Source organism: Vanacampus margaritifer, chromosome 4 (genome assembly GCF_051991255.1).
Source record: "Vanacampus margaritifer isolate UIUO_Vmar chromosome 4, RoL_Vmar_1.0, whole genome shotgun sequence".
Taxonomy (NCBI): domain Eukaryota; kingdom Metazoa; phylum Chordata; class Actinopteri; order Syngnathiformes; family Syngnathidae; genus Vanacampus; species Vanacampus margaritifer.
In genome coordinates, this window is record NC_135435.1 from 22,618,158 (window position 1) to 22,639,799 (window position 21,642).

Sequence of the window (21,642 nt, forward strand, 5' to 3'; positions counted from 1 at the left end):
AGTATGCTGCTTTGATGGATAACACAGTTCAAGACAAAAGGTGCAATGCAACCAACAAGAAGCTTGGAATGTTGTTATCATCCACATGCGGCAGGCTACTTCCTGGTTTGCCAATTTAACAGCTAACGGGCTGCTTTCTAGTTCGTATGACAACAGCAACTTAGTGACTGAGTTAGTTTTTGTCTGATACGAGACTACTTTCTGGTTTTATGTGGAATTAGGATTCTTCCTGGTTGGTTTACTTGTTACAAGTTGCATTGGGTAATTTCTTGTTTGTTAGTGGGATACTTCCTGTTCTGTTAGGTAACATGTTATTTCCTAGATTTACTACATACGTATATTTTAAATTAGTTACCAGGGTACTTCCCGATTCGTGTGCGTGTGAATTCACGTTACTTCCAGGTTGTTTGTCAGTAGGCTAATTTGTCTTTTTTCCCTTTTTTTTAAAAAAAAAATCGTTACCAGGCTACTTCCTGTTTCCTTTTTAGTATGCTACTTTTTTTTTTACAATTTATTTATTTAACCTTTATTTATCTAGGTAAGGAAATTTGCTATGCCGACCTGTCTGCAAACGGCGTAATATAACCGTGGCCAGTATTTTATTTTGAAATGGCTTGGTCAGAACCAACAAAAAGCCAAAAAATGGTCACAATAACGCCTAGGGGATAACAAAGTACGCTAGTTCCTGTTTTTTTTTTTTTAGATAGTAGCCTACTCTCTGCTTTATTTATTAGTAGCCTTTGCTACTTTGTTTTTATTTATATAGTAGAAAGCAGTAGTAGTAGTAGTTTTTTTAAAGTTAGTAGACTACTTTTTAGTTTGAGGATAATGTCAATTCCTGCTAGATTTGGTTTCGACTGTTTTTAACTTGTTGACATGATTGTCCGAAAGGAAAAACGAACAAATAAAAACAAACAAAACAACTTATTATTTTTATTTATTTACTTATTTACAAATTATTGACTAATCTTAAGTGTTGAAAATTGCTTGTTCTCATTGCTGATGAAACGTCGATGGTTGAACAAACCTGCTGTTCTTATGGTCTCCAGAAAAGTGACTATTTAGGAGGTACAAGGTTTCGGCCAGTCGCCTACGCCAGCGATATGCTTTTTTTTGTGTGTGTGGCAGATGCTGCTATAATATTTTAACTATTTGCACTACAAGAAGCTACATGTCTACTTGATGCGTGTGTGTGATGAGTGAAGTGTAGCATCGTGTTTCCGAGTGGATCAATACACAACTCTCAAGCGGCTACCAATAGCCGCAGTCCTTGACTCAAACAATGTAACAGCCGCTTGCTATTTACAGAGAAGCGTAGTCATGGCAACTGGCATTGTTGTAAAAAAAATGTGTCACACAAAAACGTGTTTTTTAGTTGTAATAAACCCGATTTCTTTTTATTTATTTACTTAGATGCCTCTGCGTCCCCCGTGCTTACAATACATTCAGTATATACATTTGGCCATGAGGGGGACGCCGCACATACACGCTCACACTCGCACACACAATTTAAGACACTTCAGACAGAAGAGATGCTTTCCATAGAGAAATGTGAAGAGTGTCCTCCGTGGATTGCAGTCTATTTCCTCCAAAGCTAAGTAAGGCCTCCCCTCTCTAGTACTATAACACCCGTTTGCAGCAGCCATTAAGAGCCTACGTCCACATTCATTCATCTTCTCTAAATTGTTTCTCTCATAGGTCCACTTAAGTCGTAGTAAAGCTGCAGTGACGTCCTCACCTCGACGGCACCTGGTTTGACTTTTGAAGCAGGTGAGTCGTTTCCATCGGCCCCATGAGACGGTTGGTACCATTGAAACACCAGTCAGGAGTCCTCCAGTTGCATAGCACACACTTAGCGGCGATCCAGCTAACACTTAAACTTGACCACTTGTTGCAGATTTGCTCACCAAGCGACACCTTTAAGTGCATGTAAGTGTTCCGCTAACGACGATAACTAAAAGCTAATGATTGGAAGATTTCAGTCGTCTAGGAACGCTATCGCTAACTCAATTTGGCAACATGAACAGAGTAGCATAGGAAATTTTAGGGGGACAATATTATCCATGAATCCGTTGCTGTTAGCATTGCTAATGCTAACTTAACGTGAGAAAATTAGCAGAGTACACGAAAAATATCTACCAGAGTAGAGCAGAGGTGGCAAATCCAAGCTCAAAAAGTAAATCCCTTGCCACAATTTAGCTTTAGCCCCAGGCACTAGCTAGTGAGCTCCCCGGGTGCTCGGTTACCTGCTAGGGAGCTAGCTAGCTAGCATAAGGGGCTAAAGCCAAACTATGGTAGTGTTTTTATTTTCTGGACCTGGATTTGCCACCTCTGTAGTAGATGGACCCTTGGAACTGAAGGTGTTAGTGGTTGAACAACTACAACTATGGTCCATGTATTTGAGTTGGGATATAGTTGAAAAAGAATTGGAGTAACCATACAATTTGATTCTCTTCTTTAGTTACGCTACATTGCACAAATCTAAGCGTGCTTGGTGAGTAAAATCCACAAAGAAGTGTCTGGCCTTCTTAAGGTGGTTCTAAACAGGACTGTCAGTGTTCTTGAGTTTTTGTAATGGACACGTGAATGTATAAAGTTCCAGTTTGAATGTTCATCGCGGGTTCCAACAAACTGCGCTGCGATTGGTCAGGAAGAATTGGGCCGAGGCGTGACGAGCACACACGAAGAGCAAAACGTAGAGCACCACAGGAGTCACCCCGGAGAACACGATCACGACAAAAAAGTGGGGCGCTAGTTAGCCCGCCAATAAATTACAGTCAGGGAACAATCGTTCAAAAGCAGGATTGCAGTCAGCTGATCTCCATGCATTATAAGGCTCCAACCAAACGTTTGACATCACACAGCATCGTAGTGACAAAAACACACCAAAGTCGGGCTTGAATTGTCCCTTTTTTCTGACTTTTGTTTTTTTTTTAATCCCAAATGAATTTAAGGATTTTAAGGAAATTAGGAAGCAGAGAGCGGATCGATGCGGGCCGTCCCACTGTACCTATTGATCTGCAGACAGACGGTTGAATGGCATTGATTTTCTGAGGTAGACAATGCAGGCGTTGTGGCGGGGAGGGGAGGCGGGACGGCTCCAGGGTTAAAAGGGGGGTTTAGTTCCTCTACTCCGGCTTTTTGGATGGCTTGACCCGTCCATCACGCTCTCTCTCTCCAGCATGTCTTGCCACTTACGCTGTCATTGGTGTAACACGCCTCCCCCTCGCTGACGGATGACGGAGAGAATGGAGGATGACGTGAAAGAGAGATCAACGGGAAAACCGGACCCACTCGGACTTCTTACCCTCCCCCCTATGCAATACATCTACGTGCATAGAGTATCAACTAGGGATGGGCATGTTAACAATTAGCGGATTATTAAGCATTGTGCACTATAAATTTGGTCACAGTTGGTTTACTGCTTAAATAAGGTCAACGTGACAAGTCCGCTAAGGCCAACAGGGTGTGACAATTAAGAGATGTGTGACAATAGCCTGAAAACGAAAGCACTGTTTTGTTTCTTAACTCATTTGCTCCCCAAAACGTATAAATACGTTCTATTTCAAATATTACCATGCTCCCAAAGACGTATTTATATGTATTTTTTTTTTTTTTGCTAGAGCATACAGAAGGCTTTGCTGCAGCCTCTGAACTGAAGAGAATGCAAAGACAGCCAGCAGGTGGCAGCAGAGTATAAGAGATCAACCAGGGCCATGTCGCAACAAGTTCTTTTTGCCAGTGTTTTCAACAGGAATGTGAATATTGATGAAACTTAGCTATATTCTAATGCTAATTTCTGCAAAACGGAAACAGATAGAACTATACTTTTTTTTTTCCTGATGAAAGAAGAGGCTCTAATCTTTCTTTTGGGAGGTTCCATGTTTTTATAGCCATAGAACGGAATATTCTGTGGGCCTTGCAAAATCAGTCAAAATCCAGTAAAACAGCCGGGAGCAAAGAGGGTTGCTTCAGTGAAAATGACTGGAAGTGAATGAGTTAATTGTCACACATTACACAGACCTCAATCTTAGCGACCTATACGGTAAGCAAAACAATTTAGTCAAGTGCCCATCCTTAGCATTAACCGAAGTTTTCCGATGAAGAGGCGTGATAAATAAAAGGGAAGTAGGTGTGTGTCGGTCATAAATAAACGAAAATAACTCCTGCATAAACGACAGATCTGTGAGAATCTGTCAGCCAGTGAGTGGAGTCAAAATCAGCAGTTTTGGGATTTCCCTTTCCATAACGGGGGTATTGTTTTTCGTGGGACACTATAGTGTCCGGATGGCGACGGGGTACAGCAGGGACATGTGCTCGGCCCCCTTGATGGGCAGCTTGCGGCTGGAGTAGAAGTGGATGATGTCGGGCACGCTGTCGAAGGGACAGCTGTTCTGACCCAGGACGTACTTGTTCTCTTTGTTCCTGGACAGCTTCATGTGCATGAAGCCCTGGCTGCTCCTGGGGACACACACAAAAAAAAAAAAAAAACGCAAGGAAGGACAGTTATTGAGCAACCTGGGGGACCCGAGCAAGGCTTGTACTTAAAGTGCAAGGCGTCACGCGGCCGACATGGGGATGAAGCTAATGAACCCTTAGGATAAATCACTTAAGCTAGAGCAGTAAAAGCAAATGAAGGGGCTCCCTGCGTGCTTCCACCAGACTCGGATCAATACCTTTTACAGTTTCTCACTAATCCTGTGCTCGCAAATAGAAAATTACCATTCGGAGTCCGGCCACAGTATAATTTTATTATTCCATTTATCTTGTTCGGGATATAAACAAAGTACTCTGATTATGGGTTTTAGCAACTAATATTTCCAACTGTGTTTGTTGTAAACTCTTATAACTTCTAAGTCTTTGGTCGTAGCACTAACTAATCCGCGTTTGAACAATGGTGTCACCGTTTCCTGCAAAAACCCCTAAAAGAATCTTGGTTAAAATTGTACAAGGCAGAGTTTTAAGTCCTGGGCATGTTCTTTTCCATCTGGACAATGTGCAAATTGCGACATGCAATTCTATCTTTAATCATCTGCTATTGTAAGTGTAACCCCACGGGTGTCTTCACTCTAAAGAGAAAGTAGCGCACTGATAGCAATAGTGTTGAAAAAAAAAAAGCAGAAGGTTCAATCTGAGGGTGTCCTAAATATGACATAATGCTGTCAACATCTCGATGACTTCCTGTAAGTTAACTCTTCAATGACAGACGAGGCCACTGTGTAACATTCCTCGAATCGAGCCAAGTAAAAACACCTGTGTGACTTTTCCGTTATTGAGTCTCCAGAGTGTCGTTAATGAGTTCAAATAAGAACATTTCTGTATTTTCTCTATCTCCACTTCTGTGAGTCTGTGAGCGCCAGCCAGGAGACCTCTTGTTAAAAATAGTCGCTACAAAGTGCTTTTGATGAATCATCAGTCCCTCGGAGGCGGATGCGAGTTTACACGGAGACGCGCTTAAAACAGAAAAACACTTCAGGGTTTGTTGTTTTCTTTTTTTAGAGTCCCAGATGATTTCCCAGCAAATGTTTGGAGTTGTTGATGCACAATATTGTCCTTCAGAGACAGCAACAAGGATAACAGTGCTAACTCCTACTCCAAACCCAAACTCCTAACGTCAGTCTTCATCACAAACCTACGGAAGAGGATTAGGGCCAATGAAGAGAGAGAAAAAAAAGTTGGCAGGATTCTGACTTAAGTCAGAATTCTATGATTTAAGTCAGAATTCTCACTATTCTATTATGATTTTAATATCAAAAGTGATTATTCTGACTTTAAAGTTTAAATTCTCACTATATTTCCAGAATTCCGACTTTATTCTCAGAATTCTGACTTTAATCTCAAGATTCTGACTTCATTCTATTCTGACTATTCTGACTTTAATCTCAGGATTCTGACTTTAAAGAGAGAAGTCTCACTTTAAAGTCAGAATTCTGAGAATAAAGTCAGAATCCTGCCAACCTTTTTTGACTTTAATCTCAGGATTCTGACTTTAAAGAGAGAATTCTCACTTTAAAGTCAGAATTCTGAGAATAAAGTCAGAATCCTGCCAACCTTTTTTGACTTTAATCTCAGGATTCTGACTTTAAAGAGAGAATTCTCACTTTAAAGTCAGAATTCTGAGAATAAAGGCAGAATCCTGCCAACCTTTTTTGACTTTAATCTCAGGATTCTGACTTTAAAGAGAGAATTCTCACTTTAAAGTCAGAATTCTGAGAATAAAGTCAGAATCCTGCCAACCTTTTTTTTTCTTCTCTTCACTGGCCCTAATCCTCTTCCGTAAAAACCTGTAATTCACAATCCTTAATTCCTAAAGATCATTTTCCAGTCAACGTTTGCGGTTTTAGATACACAATATTTTTCCCGTAGAGCAACAGAGCACAAGGTTTGTCTAAGCAAGATGAATATCTGCCGCCGCTCGCGCTGAGTGCAGTCGTCCTTGGCAATGGCGGCTTATCTCCCTGCCTTTGACATCCGGCGACGTCCCGTAAAAGGACGATCTGGGTGTTAAGAATCTAAGACGTCAAAATAAAAAGACAGTCTGGCAAAAGATAATGACCCTCAATAGCGGGAATAACCTTTTAAAAGTTTACTGAGCGTCAAATGTGCTGGGTTCATTTCACATAAATTAAATTACTCTGACACCATTCACCAACACAAAATTGATGAACCCCTTTTGAATAATTTTCCAACACGTCAAATAATCCTTTGTTGTACTTTACTCGTCCCATCGCAGACTATTGTTGTTCAAAGTACTAGTACGTACTAATAAATGTGATGATACGTCTTCCTGTAAGATTAAAAAGGCTTCCCTGCGATTAAGGAGTAGTCCGGGAGGAGCGAGGAGGTCGGGAGGGCAGCGTAGACAGAAAACACTTCCCATCAGGTCAGCGAACGGACTGGGGAAGGCTTTGTGGCTCCTTATCAATAATGCAGCGCACACACGTGCCACCAATCGGCCTCATGCATCTTTCAGCAACCCGAGACACGGACCATCCTCACCTTGGGCCTTCCGCTCAATCTCAGCGGCAGCTGGGGAGCTCGCCTCATGTCGAGCGGGGGTGAACTCGTCGTCACCTCTGCTTCTGCGGTATGTCGCCGCACCAATCGGTCCAAAGATTGTTTGGAGGCCCGGCCCGCACTCGCACCGCACTCTCACGGGAACTGATGTCGCCGGACGCCCAGCAGCACCAATTATTATGGAAAAAGGCTCTCGGAAGTATTGTGAAGTTTTTTTTTTTAACCATCTGTAGACACTATCTGGGATGTTCAGCAGTCATTATTGAAGAGTGTTTTTCCGTACATTGTTCTACCTTCAGAAGACTTGCTTAAAACTCCATAGCAGTCACTAAGACAATTTAAAATTTGACAATGTGAGCATGTTTGTTTTTTTCTGATCAAAATAAGCAAAGGCCCAAATGTCAAATGTCTTTACAAGATTATTATTATTTGCGTGAACCAAAGTTGTTGTTTTTTTTAATAATAACTAGTTAATTTCTTCATATTAACAATAATAAGTAATAATAATAATAATAATAATAATAATAATAATAACTAGACAAAGTGCAATTTCTGCAGAAATTGCGTGGGAATGCTGAAAAGATGAATGCTATTAGCTGAATGCTAAGATTTGAATGCATGTGCTTATGAAGTGAATTGAAAGATAAAATACTAAAGTGCTAAAATGTGGTCCAAGCGGGGTTTGGCTAATGGCGTATTTATTTTGAAAAGTGTCATCTGATGCTGAAAGCTATCATGCATTTAATCATTTCAGTGAAATTATAATGCATTTCCTGATATGATAGTCAGTTGGTATACATGACTGGGCATAAGGTGGGATTTGAACCCGCGACCTCCTGGCCACTTTACCAACTGTGCCACTGAGCTGTATCAGACAGGTTGTCATGATAAGTTGTGAAAAAAAAAAAAAAAAAAAAAAATATATATATATATATATATATATATATATATATATGTATGTATATGTGTATATATATATATGTATATATATTTAAAAAAAAGAGAAAGAAAAAAAAACATTTTATTTTTATTTTATTTTTTTAATTTATTTTTTTTTAAAAAGGAGAGCAATGATGATGTCAAATCGAATGAACAATACTGAGCTCTCCTAGAAAAAAAGAAAAGAAAAAAAGATGATGATAAATTGTGTGTATGGAAGTGGGTGTGGAATGTGGGACTATCCCATTGAAAATGAATAGGGAAATGTTGATATTTAACGTGAAATTGTGCAAATACTGCAAGTAATGTGAAATCAGACAATATATACCCCGGGAGGTGTGAATCAACCATTCTCGTAATGATGCTAATAGTTTCACCTCTCTCACTTAAAACACATTTATATAATTGCTAGAGGACATTTATTAGTGTTAACGCGACCACTGCGGGTAAGGCCTTCATTCTTCCAAACACATTTTTTATGTGTATGAATGTGAAAGTGAACTTGTCGGAAATGTAACTTTAATTTTCCCCGCACCGCACCTCACTAGCATCTTTTATGGGGGTCACACAAGTTATCCTATGCCAAACCTTTAATATCAGTGAGCAGCAGCCACCGCAGCGTCAATGCCATAAATAAATCAGGTTACTGCACTGGCTGCATATCCGCTTTAATAGCTACTGGCTCGTTATGGAGGTCCAGCTGGACACTTTTGCGATGTGGATTAATGGCGGCGGCGGGATCCAGAAGGCTAACTCATCTCTTTTCGGCCAACGCAAGTGACCTGAAACACTTTTATTGTGGTCGTCTGATTGTTTTAGTACAATTTTCTCCTAACCCCAAAAGTCTAGCATGATGATAGTGGTTGTGTAAGGTGCAACTATTGATCATTTAGTGCTAAATATTGAATTTGTGCTTGTTATTGAAAGTGCGTCGCTCTCTGTAGCCCTTGGGAAATTACTTTGGCTGCTTTCAAGCATCAACAGATCGCAGTTTGGCAAATAAAAGTTTTAAAGGAGACGTATTATGGAAAATTGACATTTTAATTGCTTGTATACGAATAATTGGGTCTCCGGAGTTGCTCCTCAACCAGCTAATGTGAAAACAACAAAGTAAAAATTTTGTTAGCACCTTACTTTGGAAAATGTGTCTGCGAGCGAGCCATCCTGCGCTTATAAAATTTACATATTAACCACCACCACTTTGCGTTTCTCCCCCTATGACTTGGGGCTAGGCTGGGTGAAGGTCCCGAGCCACTTTCAAGTGAGGGCTGGAATGGCAGAGAAATGGTTGAATCAGCCAATGATGGCTTTGCACAAGCACCGTTCATCTTTAGTTGTAAATTGAAGGCTCCAAGTATCATAAGTATGTATAATGTTTTTTGTCAGATCGGCAGAATAATAAAAGATGAGGTGGTCAGGTGCAGAAGCACAAAGAAGAAAATGTACACCGTCTTTTTACCTCCTGCCTCCAGTAAGGTGAAGCTAAAGGCTAATCAGCGTCTGTCTGCATTTGACACTTTCATTTCCCGTCTAAAGGTCGCCGTGAAATCCGGAGGACCTTCTCAAATGTCATTTGTCTGCCTTCAAATCTAGAATATTTCCATATCTCCAGCAAATAAGCCACTTTGTCAAAGAATATGTGGCAGCATTCCTTTTGGTTGTGGTTGTGATGCGACCCCCCCGCCCCCCGGGATGGAAAGTCCGGAGCAGCAAAATGTCAAGACATAACTCGGCCAATAAGAGCCGCCCTTCGCGGGGGGTCAGGGTTCACTGATGGAGGGCGGCGGTAGTTGAACTGTCAGCAGATTATGAGGTCGGTGTGGCGAGGAGAAAGATGAGGGCAATGTTGGCGGGGGGGAGAGGTGAGAAAGGTGATTATTAGCATAACGAGACAACGCAGTCAGCACACTATTGGAGTGCAGCCGGAGCTTTCCGTGCACGTAAATATTAGAATGCTCATATTACACCAACAGAATGTACAAATACCAACTTGGTCAACCTTGAACAATATACACTGTACAGTATAGTGTATATGGTTGGTAAATTGATAATGCAGTAGTTTATTTGTCTAACTTCTTTGCAGTCAATGTGGGTTCAGTTCCCACTCAATGATGGTGTAAATGTGAGAGTAAACGATGTGTCCTGTGATTGGCTGGCAACAGAGGTGGCAAATCCAGGCCCAAAAAGTAAAAACATTGCCACAGTTTGGCTTTAGTTCCTGGTGCTAGCTAGCAAGCTAGCCCTAGCTAGCTCCCATGGTGCTTGTTTACCTGCTAGGGAGCTAGTTAGCTAGCAACTGGGGCTAAAGCCAAACTGTGGCAGGGTTTTTACATTCTGGAAATGGATTTGCCACCTCTGGCTGGCAACCAGCCCAGGTTTTACCCGACCTCTCACCCTAAGACAGCTGGGATAGGCTTTAGAGCTCACCCACTACCCAAATGGTGAATTTTAAGCTATATTTGTCCAGGGGATCACACTTCCTAAAAAAAAAGAAGTTTGGGTTGGATTCAAAACTTGTAGTTGTAACTACGGAAGAGTTGAAAAAATACTGTAAATAATTTACAAGTGGTTAATTAAAAACTTACTTAAGTGAGAGGGAGTAGTCGTTCTTGCTGGTTTCGCTGTTCCGCACCAGGTAGCTGGCCTCCTTGCATAGCCGGAGCAGACATTCTGCATCCGTCCGACTGATGGCGCCGTGGTACCAGCTGTGGAAAGCAAAAAAAAAGAAGAAAAAAAATTAATTAATTAAAAAATCCCTTTTCTACTATATGGTACCTTTCCAGCTCTATTCACTACTGATGCATTTCCACTGGCTAGACAAGGTACTATTTTTAGTCTCTTGGTCATTGCCAGTTGCTCATTGGTTGAGCAGATTCGTCATTGGCAGGGTTAGGGATGAAACTCACAATTGGCTTTCCAAGGCCATGCTGGGATCAACGCGTTCCCCCACGGACGATCCGGGCTGCTCCGCTGACGTCATTTTGATATTCACCAAGCAGCCGCTGGAGTGCCGCTGCAGCGGACGGGTTTTGCCGTCCTTGGTGGGCGACATTCGAGACTTCTCCACGCCGTCAAACTGGACTGCAAGATTTAAAAAAATTTAATTAAATTAAATATTTGAACACCTTCATTCTACACCTTTTCATTATATATTTTTTCCTTGTCGTGTATGGGATGCTCTCATTTTAGTAGCCATTTAAGATGTTAAAAATGTGTAAATGTCTAGCCCGCTTTAGAATATCCAATGTACACCTCTTACAATATTTTAGATCTTTTCATGGGCAGGGACTAAAGAAATGACACTTTGCTACAGTGTAGTCAGGCGAGAAGGAGGATTCCAGTGGCAGCATGTGAAGCTCCGGTGCGCCGAGGGTGAAAGCAGTGCGGGAAAATAAGAGTGGGCACATGAAATAAGGGCACTTTGGATCAATTTGAACATTTTCTACTGCTCACTTTTCATTGCAAGCAGTTGAGATACTGACTCCACTTTTGTTAAGAGTATGAAAACCTAGAATTTTTTTAGTGTACATTTAGAACAGATGTAAAATGTGTGATTAATTGTGAGTTAACTATTGAAGCCATGCAATTAATTACAATTAAAAAAAAATGTAATCGCCTAACGCAATTTAAAAAAAGAAAGAAGAGATTATTAAAAATTAGGAGTGTCAGGCGATTACAATTTTTAATCGTAATTAGTTACATGACTTCACTAGTTTTTAATTATTATTATTTATTTTATATCTGTTCTAAATGTACAATAACAAAAATTCTAGGTTTCTTGTTAACAAAAGTGTCATAAAAATGTTTAACTAATAGAAATAGTTCAAATGAATTTTTGACGTCTATAGCCGTCAATGGCAGTGAATGAGTGAAGGACCTGACTATAACAAAAATATTTTTAAAAATTAAAGTGGTGTACAGTAGTTCATTTCATGAGATGCTGTATAAAACAATTACGGCTCTATGATAAAAGCAGTGAAACCGAAATCCTGCCTGTGATTGGTCGCAGTGATTTTGCGTGCAACTCGCCCAAGCAAAGGACACATTCACACAGCGCTACATCAATCCATCCCGACGTACACACAAATATATATAAATAAGCGCATGCTAACGTTGCAACGTGCGTGGATGTGTCAGCAGCACACACAAACACAAAAAAGTTAAACATTACACATCGTGACAAGGTTGTGTGCACTCAAGGCCGACTAGTAGACGTCACTAAACTTGTTTATTGGCTATTTACATAAGTCTCACATGGCCAGCCAGCTCCTGCTTGTGTGTGTTTTCCCATGTGTGTGGCTTTTGGTCTCTATCCCGCCATCATCCATCACTATAATTGATGTCGCAGCACCCTTGGCTTTGGAAAAGACCTATTTTAGAGCCACTCTGACACGCCGGTGGTGGGACCGGCATGCGCGAGTGGCTTCCCGTCGCAGATGTCGGGCGGTCCAAACGCTTTGACATATCAACGGCTGCGGCTTTTGATGAAGAGAATTGATGTACAGGGCTGACAGCAGCCCTCTGTCATCAATGGAGAGTCATCTCTAGTGTTCTATTAGCCAGGGTGACAACATGTCCATAGAGATGTGTTTAGCTTGTGGGCTACATATGGTCTTTGAGAACATTTGATGGAGCCCGCCATGCAATTCTAGCCAGAAGAGTGGCGCATATGGATGTCTTTGGGGCGGGACCCTAATCGTTATCAAGATCTTTGATCAAGTTCCGACCATGTGGAGCTGCGTTATTATTAGTTTCGAGTCTCAAGATTTGCTGCCATACTCAGCACACATGCAATGATGAAAATTAAATGCAGACTATCCGCATTATAGTGTCACCCACATGGTTCAAATTTCGTAGTATTTTAACAAAACTTGTTGGACAAGTTAGTCCTTTTTTAGAGTTTTTGTTGTTGTTTTGGGTCTACTGGGACCTGTCTACTAAATTAGATGTTACCAAGTGAAATTGGTTTCTGGGGCAGATTTTTTAAAATTAATTTTCTCTTTTTTTACTTATCTCTTTTTTTGGGGGGGGGGGGGGCAATAATGAAAACCTTGTAACTGAGAAAAAAAAGAAAAAAACATGTTAATCAGAAATGACAAAATCTTCAAATTTGGTAGCTGTTGGACAAAATCTCAAGTACCAGCTGTCATGACTCCCCCGTGGGAATGGCCAAAATGGCGGCTTAAAGACAAGATGGCAGACTTTTCGACAAAACCAAACCTTGCAATAGGAAGAAAAAACTGCTCCGAAATATAAGGTAAACGTAAAATTTGAATTTTGGTGATGGAAAAAATCCAATGACAAGTTTGTTTTTGAACCAAAATGGCTGACTTACCGTGTGATATTTTTCATTGGAAAGTTGAAATGATGAAATCTCTTTTAAAACCTCTTATCCTAATCAAAGCCCCATAAATGCGCATAAAATATGATAAACATTTGTTCCAAAATGGGTCCATTTTTATTGACATTGTGTTGAGTAAAATGCCTTAATGTTTGTCACTTTTCATCAATCGGGCAAACAGTTTCTTGGCAAACCTTTTTTTTTTTGCAGTAAATCTGTACCTGCTGTTGTGTTTGTCATTGAATTATGTGCAATATATGTCAATGTAATCTAATTCATGGTATAATACGTTTGAACCCTAATTTGGATGCTTCACTGAAACAAACCAGTCGTGTCATTCTAAATTTAGACAGCAGGGGCTCCCCTTTACCTCCACTCAATGAATGAACTCATAGCCCTGGATGCAATCTAACACAAACTCCTGGAAGTGATTAATCCAAATGAATTTTGTTTGGTTTTATTTGTTTTGTCTTAAACTCTGACACATGATGAGAAATCAGTAGCTTTGAGAAGCACCCGGGACTAATGTGAAGTGTCGGGGCTGGGGCAAGCAAAGCAGTGAATTGATCCGCCAGGTAAGTCCACATTAAAGACATATTTGGTTTTCTAAGGATATCACATTATGACTGCCAGTGTGGTATGAGTGTGATTTTGTTTCCATGGTAACTGACCAGCGGAGACAACATAGATGCATGTTTTCGCTCCTCTTCTCCCTGTCGACAGCTGTTTCATTTGCTATTCAACTTCTTTCTCTTCCAATCTCCTTTTTAATGACCAATTGTAACCATGCCTTCCCCACAATCACACACATCATCAAAGTGTACATGATGATAAAAACTAACACGTGTCACGTCTCTAACAAGTCCATGGTTCAAATTTCGTGGCCAACGGTCAAGTTTGCTTTTGAAGATCCTGTGAAAATGGCCGAAATGACCATGAAATGGCCCCTTCAAATTTTCGGAAATGGCTTTTTTTGTGGGTCACATCAGGATAAATATGCCAACAAAAAACAATGTTCATAAGTGAACATTACTTTCCGTTTGGAGATGTGTGATGTTTTGTGTTACATAATTGTCTTATTTCGATCTTTGCTTGCCCACACACGTAGTGTATGCATTGCTCATTTGACCACATCTTTCTCCTCTACATCCAACCTAGACAAGAAAAAAAAAAGAGAGAGTCGCTTTGCAGTGATTGGATTACACTCAAAATGGTTTGCCTTTGCTTCCTTTCTAAACATCAAATGTATATTTTCGGCTTCGACATCAGCGAGCCGAGCTTATTCTCCTTTTCTGCACGAGATTGACGAGATGATTGGCCAAGAGGAGAACAAAACCCCCCGACAGGCAGCTTAAGAGGGATGAGAATGTGCACAGTTATCTGAAGAAACACACACATAAACTGTTATGCTGTGTGTGTTGGTGCAGCTATTGTCGATGGAATCGGATGAAAGTGTCAGTCGGAAGCTGACGGATGGAGGGAAGAAATGCCCCTTTTATGCTTTAGCCTTTTTGAGGAAGCACTCTAAAAAATGAAAATGGGGAAAAAAAGGTCAAGGTAGAATGCGCTGTCAAACAGATATTAAATTATATGCCACAATGTAATAAAAGCAGTTTTGATAGTGGAAGTCATGATTTTGGGTGGGATTTAAAAAAAAAACGGAAATTTTGAAGCCATACGATATGCTCTTTGCATTGCATGGTGAAATGAGAGAATTACTTGGCAATAATGAAGTAAAAAATGACCACTTTTAGAGGAAATGATGACATGCTAAAGTGTAAGTCAAGCAAAAATAAAGTTTAAAATAAATATAGGATTATTACGGACAAATGTAAATAAATATAGAGAAATGTAAAGCCCACTCAGAATATATGATAAACAAAGGAACTTGCACACAACATAGTGAAGCAACATGTCAGGCAACTAGAACTAGAGCGCTAATCGGCATTAACAATAGCTCTAACACTGCGCCGGAAAGATTTTGCACCCCTCAGTAGGTGCTGCTGTTTTGTTCAGCAACAGAATAAAATAAAAAAGCACACACAAACAAACAAACATCAGCTCCCGGAACATAAACATGGAGCACACTTTATCAGTAGGTGCTGTTGTTTTGGTTAGCAACAGAGAAGAAAAAAAAATCAGCTTCCATAACATAAACATAGAGCACACATGAGCAGTTGGTGCTGCTGTTTTGGTTAGCAACAGAGTCAAAATAGGACCAGCTCCTGGAACATAAACATGGAGCACGAGGTCTGTAATATTTAATATTACACAAACAACCAGTCCAGGTTGTAACCCACCTCTTGCCCAAATCAGGCTCCACCCTACCCGTGACCCTTATGAGGACAAATGCTTGCGCGAATGGAGTCACACGGTCACAGAGGGCAACCCAAAACCTGCTGCACTGGCTCAGACAGAACGAGGATCGCTTTACAGCTGGATGCCAATCTCAAAGCCACTCACATGGCGGCTGATGAGGGGGGAACCAGAAAGCGTTCCCATGGATTGGCCCACATAAATCAAGTCCTCGCCCACAGCGCACAGAGGTGTCCTTTTACACGCCGATCTCCACGGGGGGGGGGAGCCCATTCCCTTGCATTAGTTCTGCCACACGTCCTTCACTTCTGGGTGCCGTGACAGCAGTTCACAGGACGTGAGTGGAAGGACTGCTTTTAGAGAATGTTAGGAGTGTCAATAAGAGGTTATACAGTGGAAACTCCAAAGCCAAACTCTTAAAGGGGACATATCATGGAAGAATGACTTTCTAATTGCTTGTATGTAAATAGTCGGGTCCCCTGAGTGACTGCCCACCAGTCAAGTGTGAAATTAAACAACCAAATACATCTTTTGTTATCTGCTTACTTAAAATGCGTCTGTGAGCAAGCTTTTGTGAACTACTGCTCTATTGTGATGTAACAACATGTAGCTAGGCTGGGTGAAGATCCAGAGCCACTTTCAACCTGTATGACAGTACAACTTCACGGACTAAAATCAACTTAAGATGGGTGTGATTCTTTGGCAGCTACTCAAGCGAGGAGGCCGCCATTTGGGGAACCATCTGGAAGCGCGGCGAGCGTTGTTGACAAGAGGAAATGGGGGGTCAGAGCGAGTGATTACGCATACATGAGGCAGTTGGGCACAATTAAAACTAATGAGCCTTCAGCACTTAAAACTCAGCATAGGAGTGAGCGATTTTGCACCACGTGTCATCCAGATGGAAAATGTGCGGTGTTTACAAAAGCTCGTGCCTGACGCCACTATAGCTACTAACTACTCGTTCAATCATTCCTGAATAACGCATACCTATCATGAAGAGCAAGAAGTTTTTTTCAGGGAAAGCAATGATTTGTTTGTGCATTTTCTTAACCACTTAACTGATGCAAGTTAGGATCCAAAATTATATTGAACCACATTGACTCATAACTTATATTAATGGCCTCGATGAGGGCTCAATGGATGTCACGCTTGATACCACTTTTTTTAGACCGATACCAATGCCGATACCATTAGTACTTATGATACATACAGACAGATAATTAAAAAAAAAAGACATATATATCCCAACTACAGCAAATTTCCTTAAAAATGAATGACATTAATGGCAATTATATATTTTTTCAATTTGCTCATAAAAGTCATTTTGCATAGAGCACACAATAAAATATATATTTTTTAAATTTGATAAAAAGATGAAACAAATAATCCAATGGCCAGAAAAAAAATCCCAATCAAAATATGTGGTTGTACAACTTTTTTTTAAGGAATACAGTTAAGTGCAAAGAATTCAATTAAATACAATACAATAGGGCTTCGAGTAATTTAGTAATATCTATCATGTTAAGAATTCCTCAAGCTGTTTAGTGTGTGATGTTTAATTATATCTTGTTTTGAAATCTATGCTTTTAATTTGGAAGGCTGCTCTGCATTTCCGTTTCCTGTTTCACATTCTCTGTTCATTACAAATATAATGTAGTATGTATAAGAGCTATAATTAGCGTAGGGCCGGAAACACCACCGTTCTATTTTTAGCACCGCAGCTCGACAACGTTAACAAGGCAATTAAGCGCACGGCAAACATAAACGAGGCAATTAAACACGGTGAAGTTACATGAACTACAAACATATATAACATACATTGAACCACAGAAATAGGGTTTTACTCCCAACAAGAGTACTCAGTAACGCACACCAAAATGGCGCTGCTAGAAGTAATGAAATGAAACAAGTGTTACCTCGTAAGAAGACACACAGAAAACGAACGACACGGAACAAAACGTTCGTTCCCCACAGTCTTTCTGACAGTTCCTGACTGAAAAATGGCCTGATGCTATTTTTCTTTTTACTTGCCAAGGCCTAAATCTAATACCGCAATAAACCACATCACAACACCTCAAATTAAAGCCTTCTAGCTTTCCAGAGCTGTGATCTCAAATTACTTTTCATCCTGATCACAAGTAAAACAAACAGAAGGGTGGATGAATGGAAATATGGTCAAAGAATGGATGAAATGATGGATGGCTGGATCAATGGGACGGACATTGGACAAGTGGAACACCAACACCCACCCTGGTGGTGCTGCTCGCTGGCGGCTTGTCCGGACGGGGGTTGAGCCGTCTGCGAGGGCGACTCCAGCTCCTCCACCAGGGGAGGGCTGCTGTTGAGCTGCCCCACCGGAGGGGGCCACGGAAGGTCCTTGATCACTTTAATCTCTACTGCAAGAGACGCCCGAAGAAGGAAAGGAGGATATGGACGACAACAAAGGGGGGGAAAAAAAGATAAGAGAGGGAGAAGAAAACGGTGTGAAACTTTTAACAAGTTGAGGTAGAGAGATGGTTGTTGTGACTAAACAGGAAGCTGGAATAGAGAAGGAAGGAAAAGAGGATGGAAAAAGTTAGTTTGTGAAGACGCTAGCGCACAATTACGGAAGCGTCCCGCATTTGGCGGTAGTAACAAAGCCATAACAGATCCAGGATGTAAGGGTTTGCAGTCTTGTTACGGCTTTGATGTGGCCGCTTTGCCGGATCACTCTGTGAAACGGGCTACAAACTTCACGGTAGCCCAAAAATCGTAGCACATATGACATAAATCGGCTATAAATCGGCATTTTTCACTGTCGCTGTTCTGAATAAAGAACACAGAATGAAGGCTATTTTCTAACTTTGGACGTCGTATAAAAACTGTGTAAAAGGGAATGCCAGGACAGCAGAAGTAAGTTTTGTTTTAAAGGGGAAGTTAACCATAAATATTTCTTGACAATAATATGTGACCTCAATAGTCTAAACGTTACGTTGTTTGATATTACATTTGTAGAATCTTAGTTATGCAGCAAAATCTAGCCATTTTTATCCATCTCAGGGAGCAGCCATTTTGTCACTTGCTGTCAAGTGAAGAGGACAACACAGTTGCTCAAGGCTCAGGCAACAACCAATCACAGCTCAATTTCAGAAAAAAGGTGAGCTGTGATTGGTTGTTACCACAGACCTGAGCAATTGGTGATGTCATTTTCCCTCGACAGCAAATGGCAAAATGGCCGCCTTCTGATATTGATAAAAACTGCTGGATTTTGCTGCTTAACTCATATTCCACTCATGCAATATTAACCAGAATACCATAGAGGGGCTGCATAGAACATAATATTGTCTAGAATTTTTGGGGGGTTTGATTTCCCCTTTAACGCCTGACTCTCACTTATTTTGCCTTATTGTGTTGAAAAACAACAAACGGTCTTATTTCATGTGATTACTTAACATAATTTCTACCTTGGCAAACAGTATTTCTAAAGGCAGGTATTAAGTTTCTTGAGGCTTGTTCATTAGCATGCCTCTTTGCTCCGCTGCCATTTTATTTGGCTGCGCTTAATTAAATCAGCTAATTGCTAACGTGTGCATATTCAAAACAAGACGGTCGTGTTTATGCACGCACCAAGAACCCCGTTTTTGCCCTCATCCGGCTTCTCAATGCTGGTATCCATCACATTATACAATAGAGCTCCATTTCAGAGCGTGTTTGTGTGAAAGAGCGCCATTTGTTTGAGAAAAGGATGGAGACGTGGTGAAAGTCTTATAGCTGTGTTGGCCAGCGGGAGCCTGTGAAGCGGGTGAAAACGTTACGAGTAGGCCGTGTGTGTGTGTGGGCCAATGTGTGCGAATGAAGATAAGAGCGGCGGCGGGACACGTTTGAAAGAAAGAGGATCGTCTTGAAGGTTATCTGCACGCCGTCACCAGCAGGACGACAACGATGTTTTTTTTGTGCGTTTTTTCCGGGATGCTCCCGCCGCTGGACCGTAAAGCCAATCGATGATTTATTTGAGGACTTTCTGGGTTGTCAAGCCCAGGGAAGATTAATTAAAAATACATAAAGGTGACACACCTGTGGCACTGTGATAAATGGTGATGGTAATCTTTTCTCAATGTACATTTATGTTACAGTATCGTACCAAACAACTAATAAGGTACATCGTGATATCAATCTTTTCCCCTTATGCAGGTGTATCGATTGTTTTCTAAAGCTGAGCCATGATTGGCTGTTACCCGAGTGAAGTCATTTTCAGTCGACAGCAAATGGCAAAATGGCCACCCTCTGAATGGATAAAAATAGTTGGATTTTGCTTCTTAACTCATAATCCATAAACTAATGTTCATCAGAATGTCATGTATAGACTAGTTCTGTTATATCCAAATGTCATTTTGAGTGGTAGAATACTGAATGCTGGACAATTGTCACTAACTACTTAATTGCGGCATTTAAGCAAGTTATGCACAAGCTATGAATGGTTATTTTTTTGTACAAGTTATGAATGGTAAAGCTATGAATGCAGAAAATTAATTTCGCATCACTACTGCCACCTGTGGCCAGAAAATGAAACTCCATTTTCCCTTCTTCACATACACAATGCAGACATGACATCACATCCACAGACAGAGGGTGGGAAATCCGAACCCGAATCCAGTCTGAAAGCCGTTGGCCAGAGGCTTGCAGGAGTTCCCAATTATGAACAGCTAAGGTGTTAATCTACTAATTAAAAAAAAAAATTCAGTCATAAATGGTCAAATAAAAAGGCTATTGTAAAGAGTTGGGGGGTAATTTTTACAAAGTGCCACTTTGAGTCTATGTAACTGATCTAGAATCAGTATAATTATTGTTGTGTAAACATTTTGCAAATCAAACCTTTAAATAAATGTTTTTGGGGGTTTATTACTTTGATTAAAATCTATTATAAAGTTTTAATAGTTTAGAATGACTAAAAAAAAAAAAAGAGAGAGAAAGATTGTATTTTTTTGGGTCGTATTGTCAAGCCCTAGTTAAGACTAGTGGGGGCCCATACAACATATTATTGTAAAGAAAATTTTGGGGTTGACTTCCCCTGTAAAATACACTACAACAATTTTTCTTTTTTGGAGGGAAGGTTCGAACGGATTAATGGCATTTCCATTCATTTCAAAGGGAAAAGATCATAATAAATCAAACTCTAATCAAGGCAACACTGTATATCAATAGCGCATTGTACCAAACAACAATACATCACAATATCAATTTCTCTTTTCAGATGCTCCTGTAGATAGATCGAGATTTATACCAGATAAAAGTATGTCTGGACTCTGCAATGAATGATCCCAAATAGAAAGTCTCAATGGTGAATGCACTTTTGAAAGTAGAGCAAATGAAAGTTTGGATGTAGTACACACCACAGCGTGAGAGCTCATACAGATTGAAAACGCCAGCACACTTCCTCCTGCTCCCGTGCAGGCTTCCTCATTTGTTCCGCATATCATACATCATGGTCAGTTCTCAGCTACTGACTCATCCATCAGAGCCTCAGTCAGCGGTGGCAGCAGAAGAGACTTTTGTTGCCACCGTGTGACTGAGGCTAGCCGCTAGTGCTGAGGTCACGGCAAGGATGAGCGATTAACCAAAAGCGCACGACCGCACACTCTCACAACACCTTAACAAGGCTTGGAATTTACATTAAAAAATATATATAAAAAAAAAGGTTGTGGAGTGTTATTGCACTCTCCTTGGCTGATCATTAACAAGGATAAATAGTGTGGCATTGTGGTATCAGACCCTAGTGGGAGGGCAGTTGGCGGCGCGCGACCGTTTTACGATAGCATTCTCATCATATTTTGTTTGGGCGACACTTTCATTTTCCTATTTAATGTGGCTGCGTAAATTGTGAAGGTTTTTGATGTTTGCTGGAACGGCCTATTAAAATTCAATTGCCGGCGAATACATTAGTCACTGATATTACCGGGGCCATAACGTCCTTCTCTAGCTACAAGAATACAACAGAGGACAGTTAGTGGCTTGGTAGTGGAAACAACTATTGCACTTTGAGAACAGTAAAT

The 21,642-nt window shown here is 40.7% G+C and overlaps 1 protein-coding gene across 5 annotated transcripts in view; it reads right to left on the reverse strand.

The window, feature by feature from the left end:
- Positions 1–1,373: 1,373 nt before the first annotated feature.
- The window catches only part of shf (Src homology 2 domain containing F), an 86,085-nt gene continuing 65,816 nt past the window's right edge, over positions 1,374–21,642 (reverse strand). For 2 of the 5 annotated variants that reach the window (XM_077564281.1, XM_077564279.1), the window contains 4 exons: positions 17,863–18,006; positions 10,863–11,037; positions 10,542–10,661; positions 1,374–4,461 (listed from right to left, as the gene is read on the reverse strand). In XM_077564281.1, coding sequence (XP_077420407.1) covers positions 4,275–4,461; positions 10,542–10,661; positions 10,863–11,037; positions 17,863–18,006 — 626 coding nt within the window. In that variant the 3' untranslated portion in view covers positions 1,374–4,274. Of the gene's footprint in view, positions 4,462–10,541; positions 10,662–10,862; positions 11,038–17,862; positions 18,010–21,642 lie in introns of all 5 variants that reach the window. The other 3 variants (XM_077564283.1, XM_077564282.1, XM_077564280.1) reach the window with 2 other exon arrangements.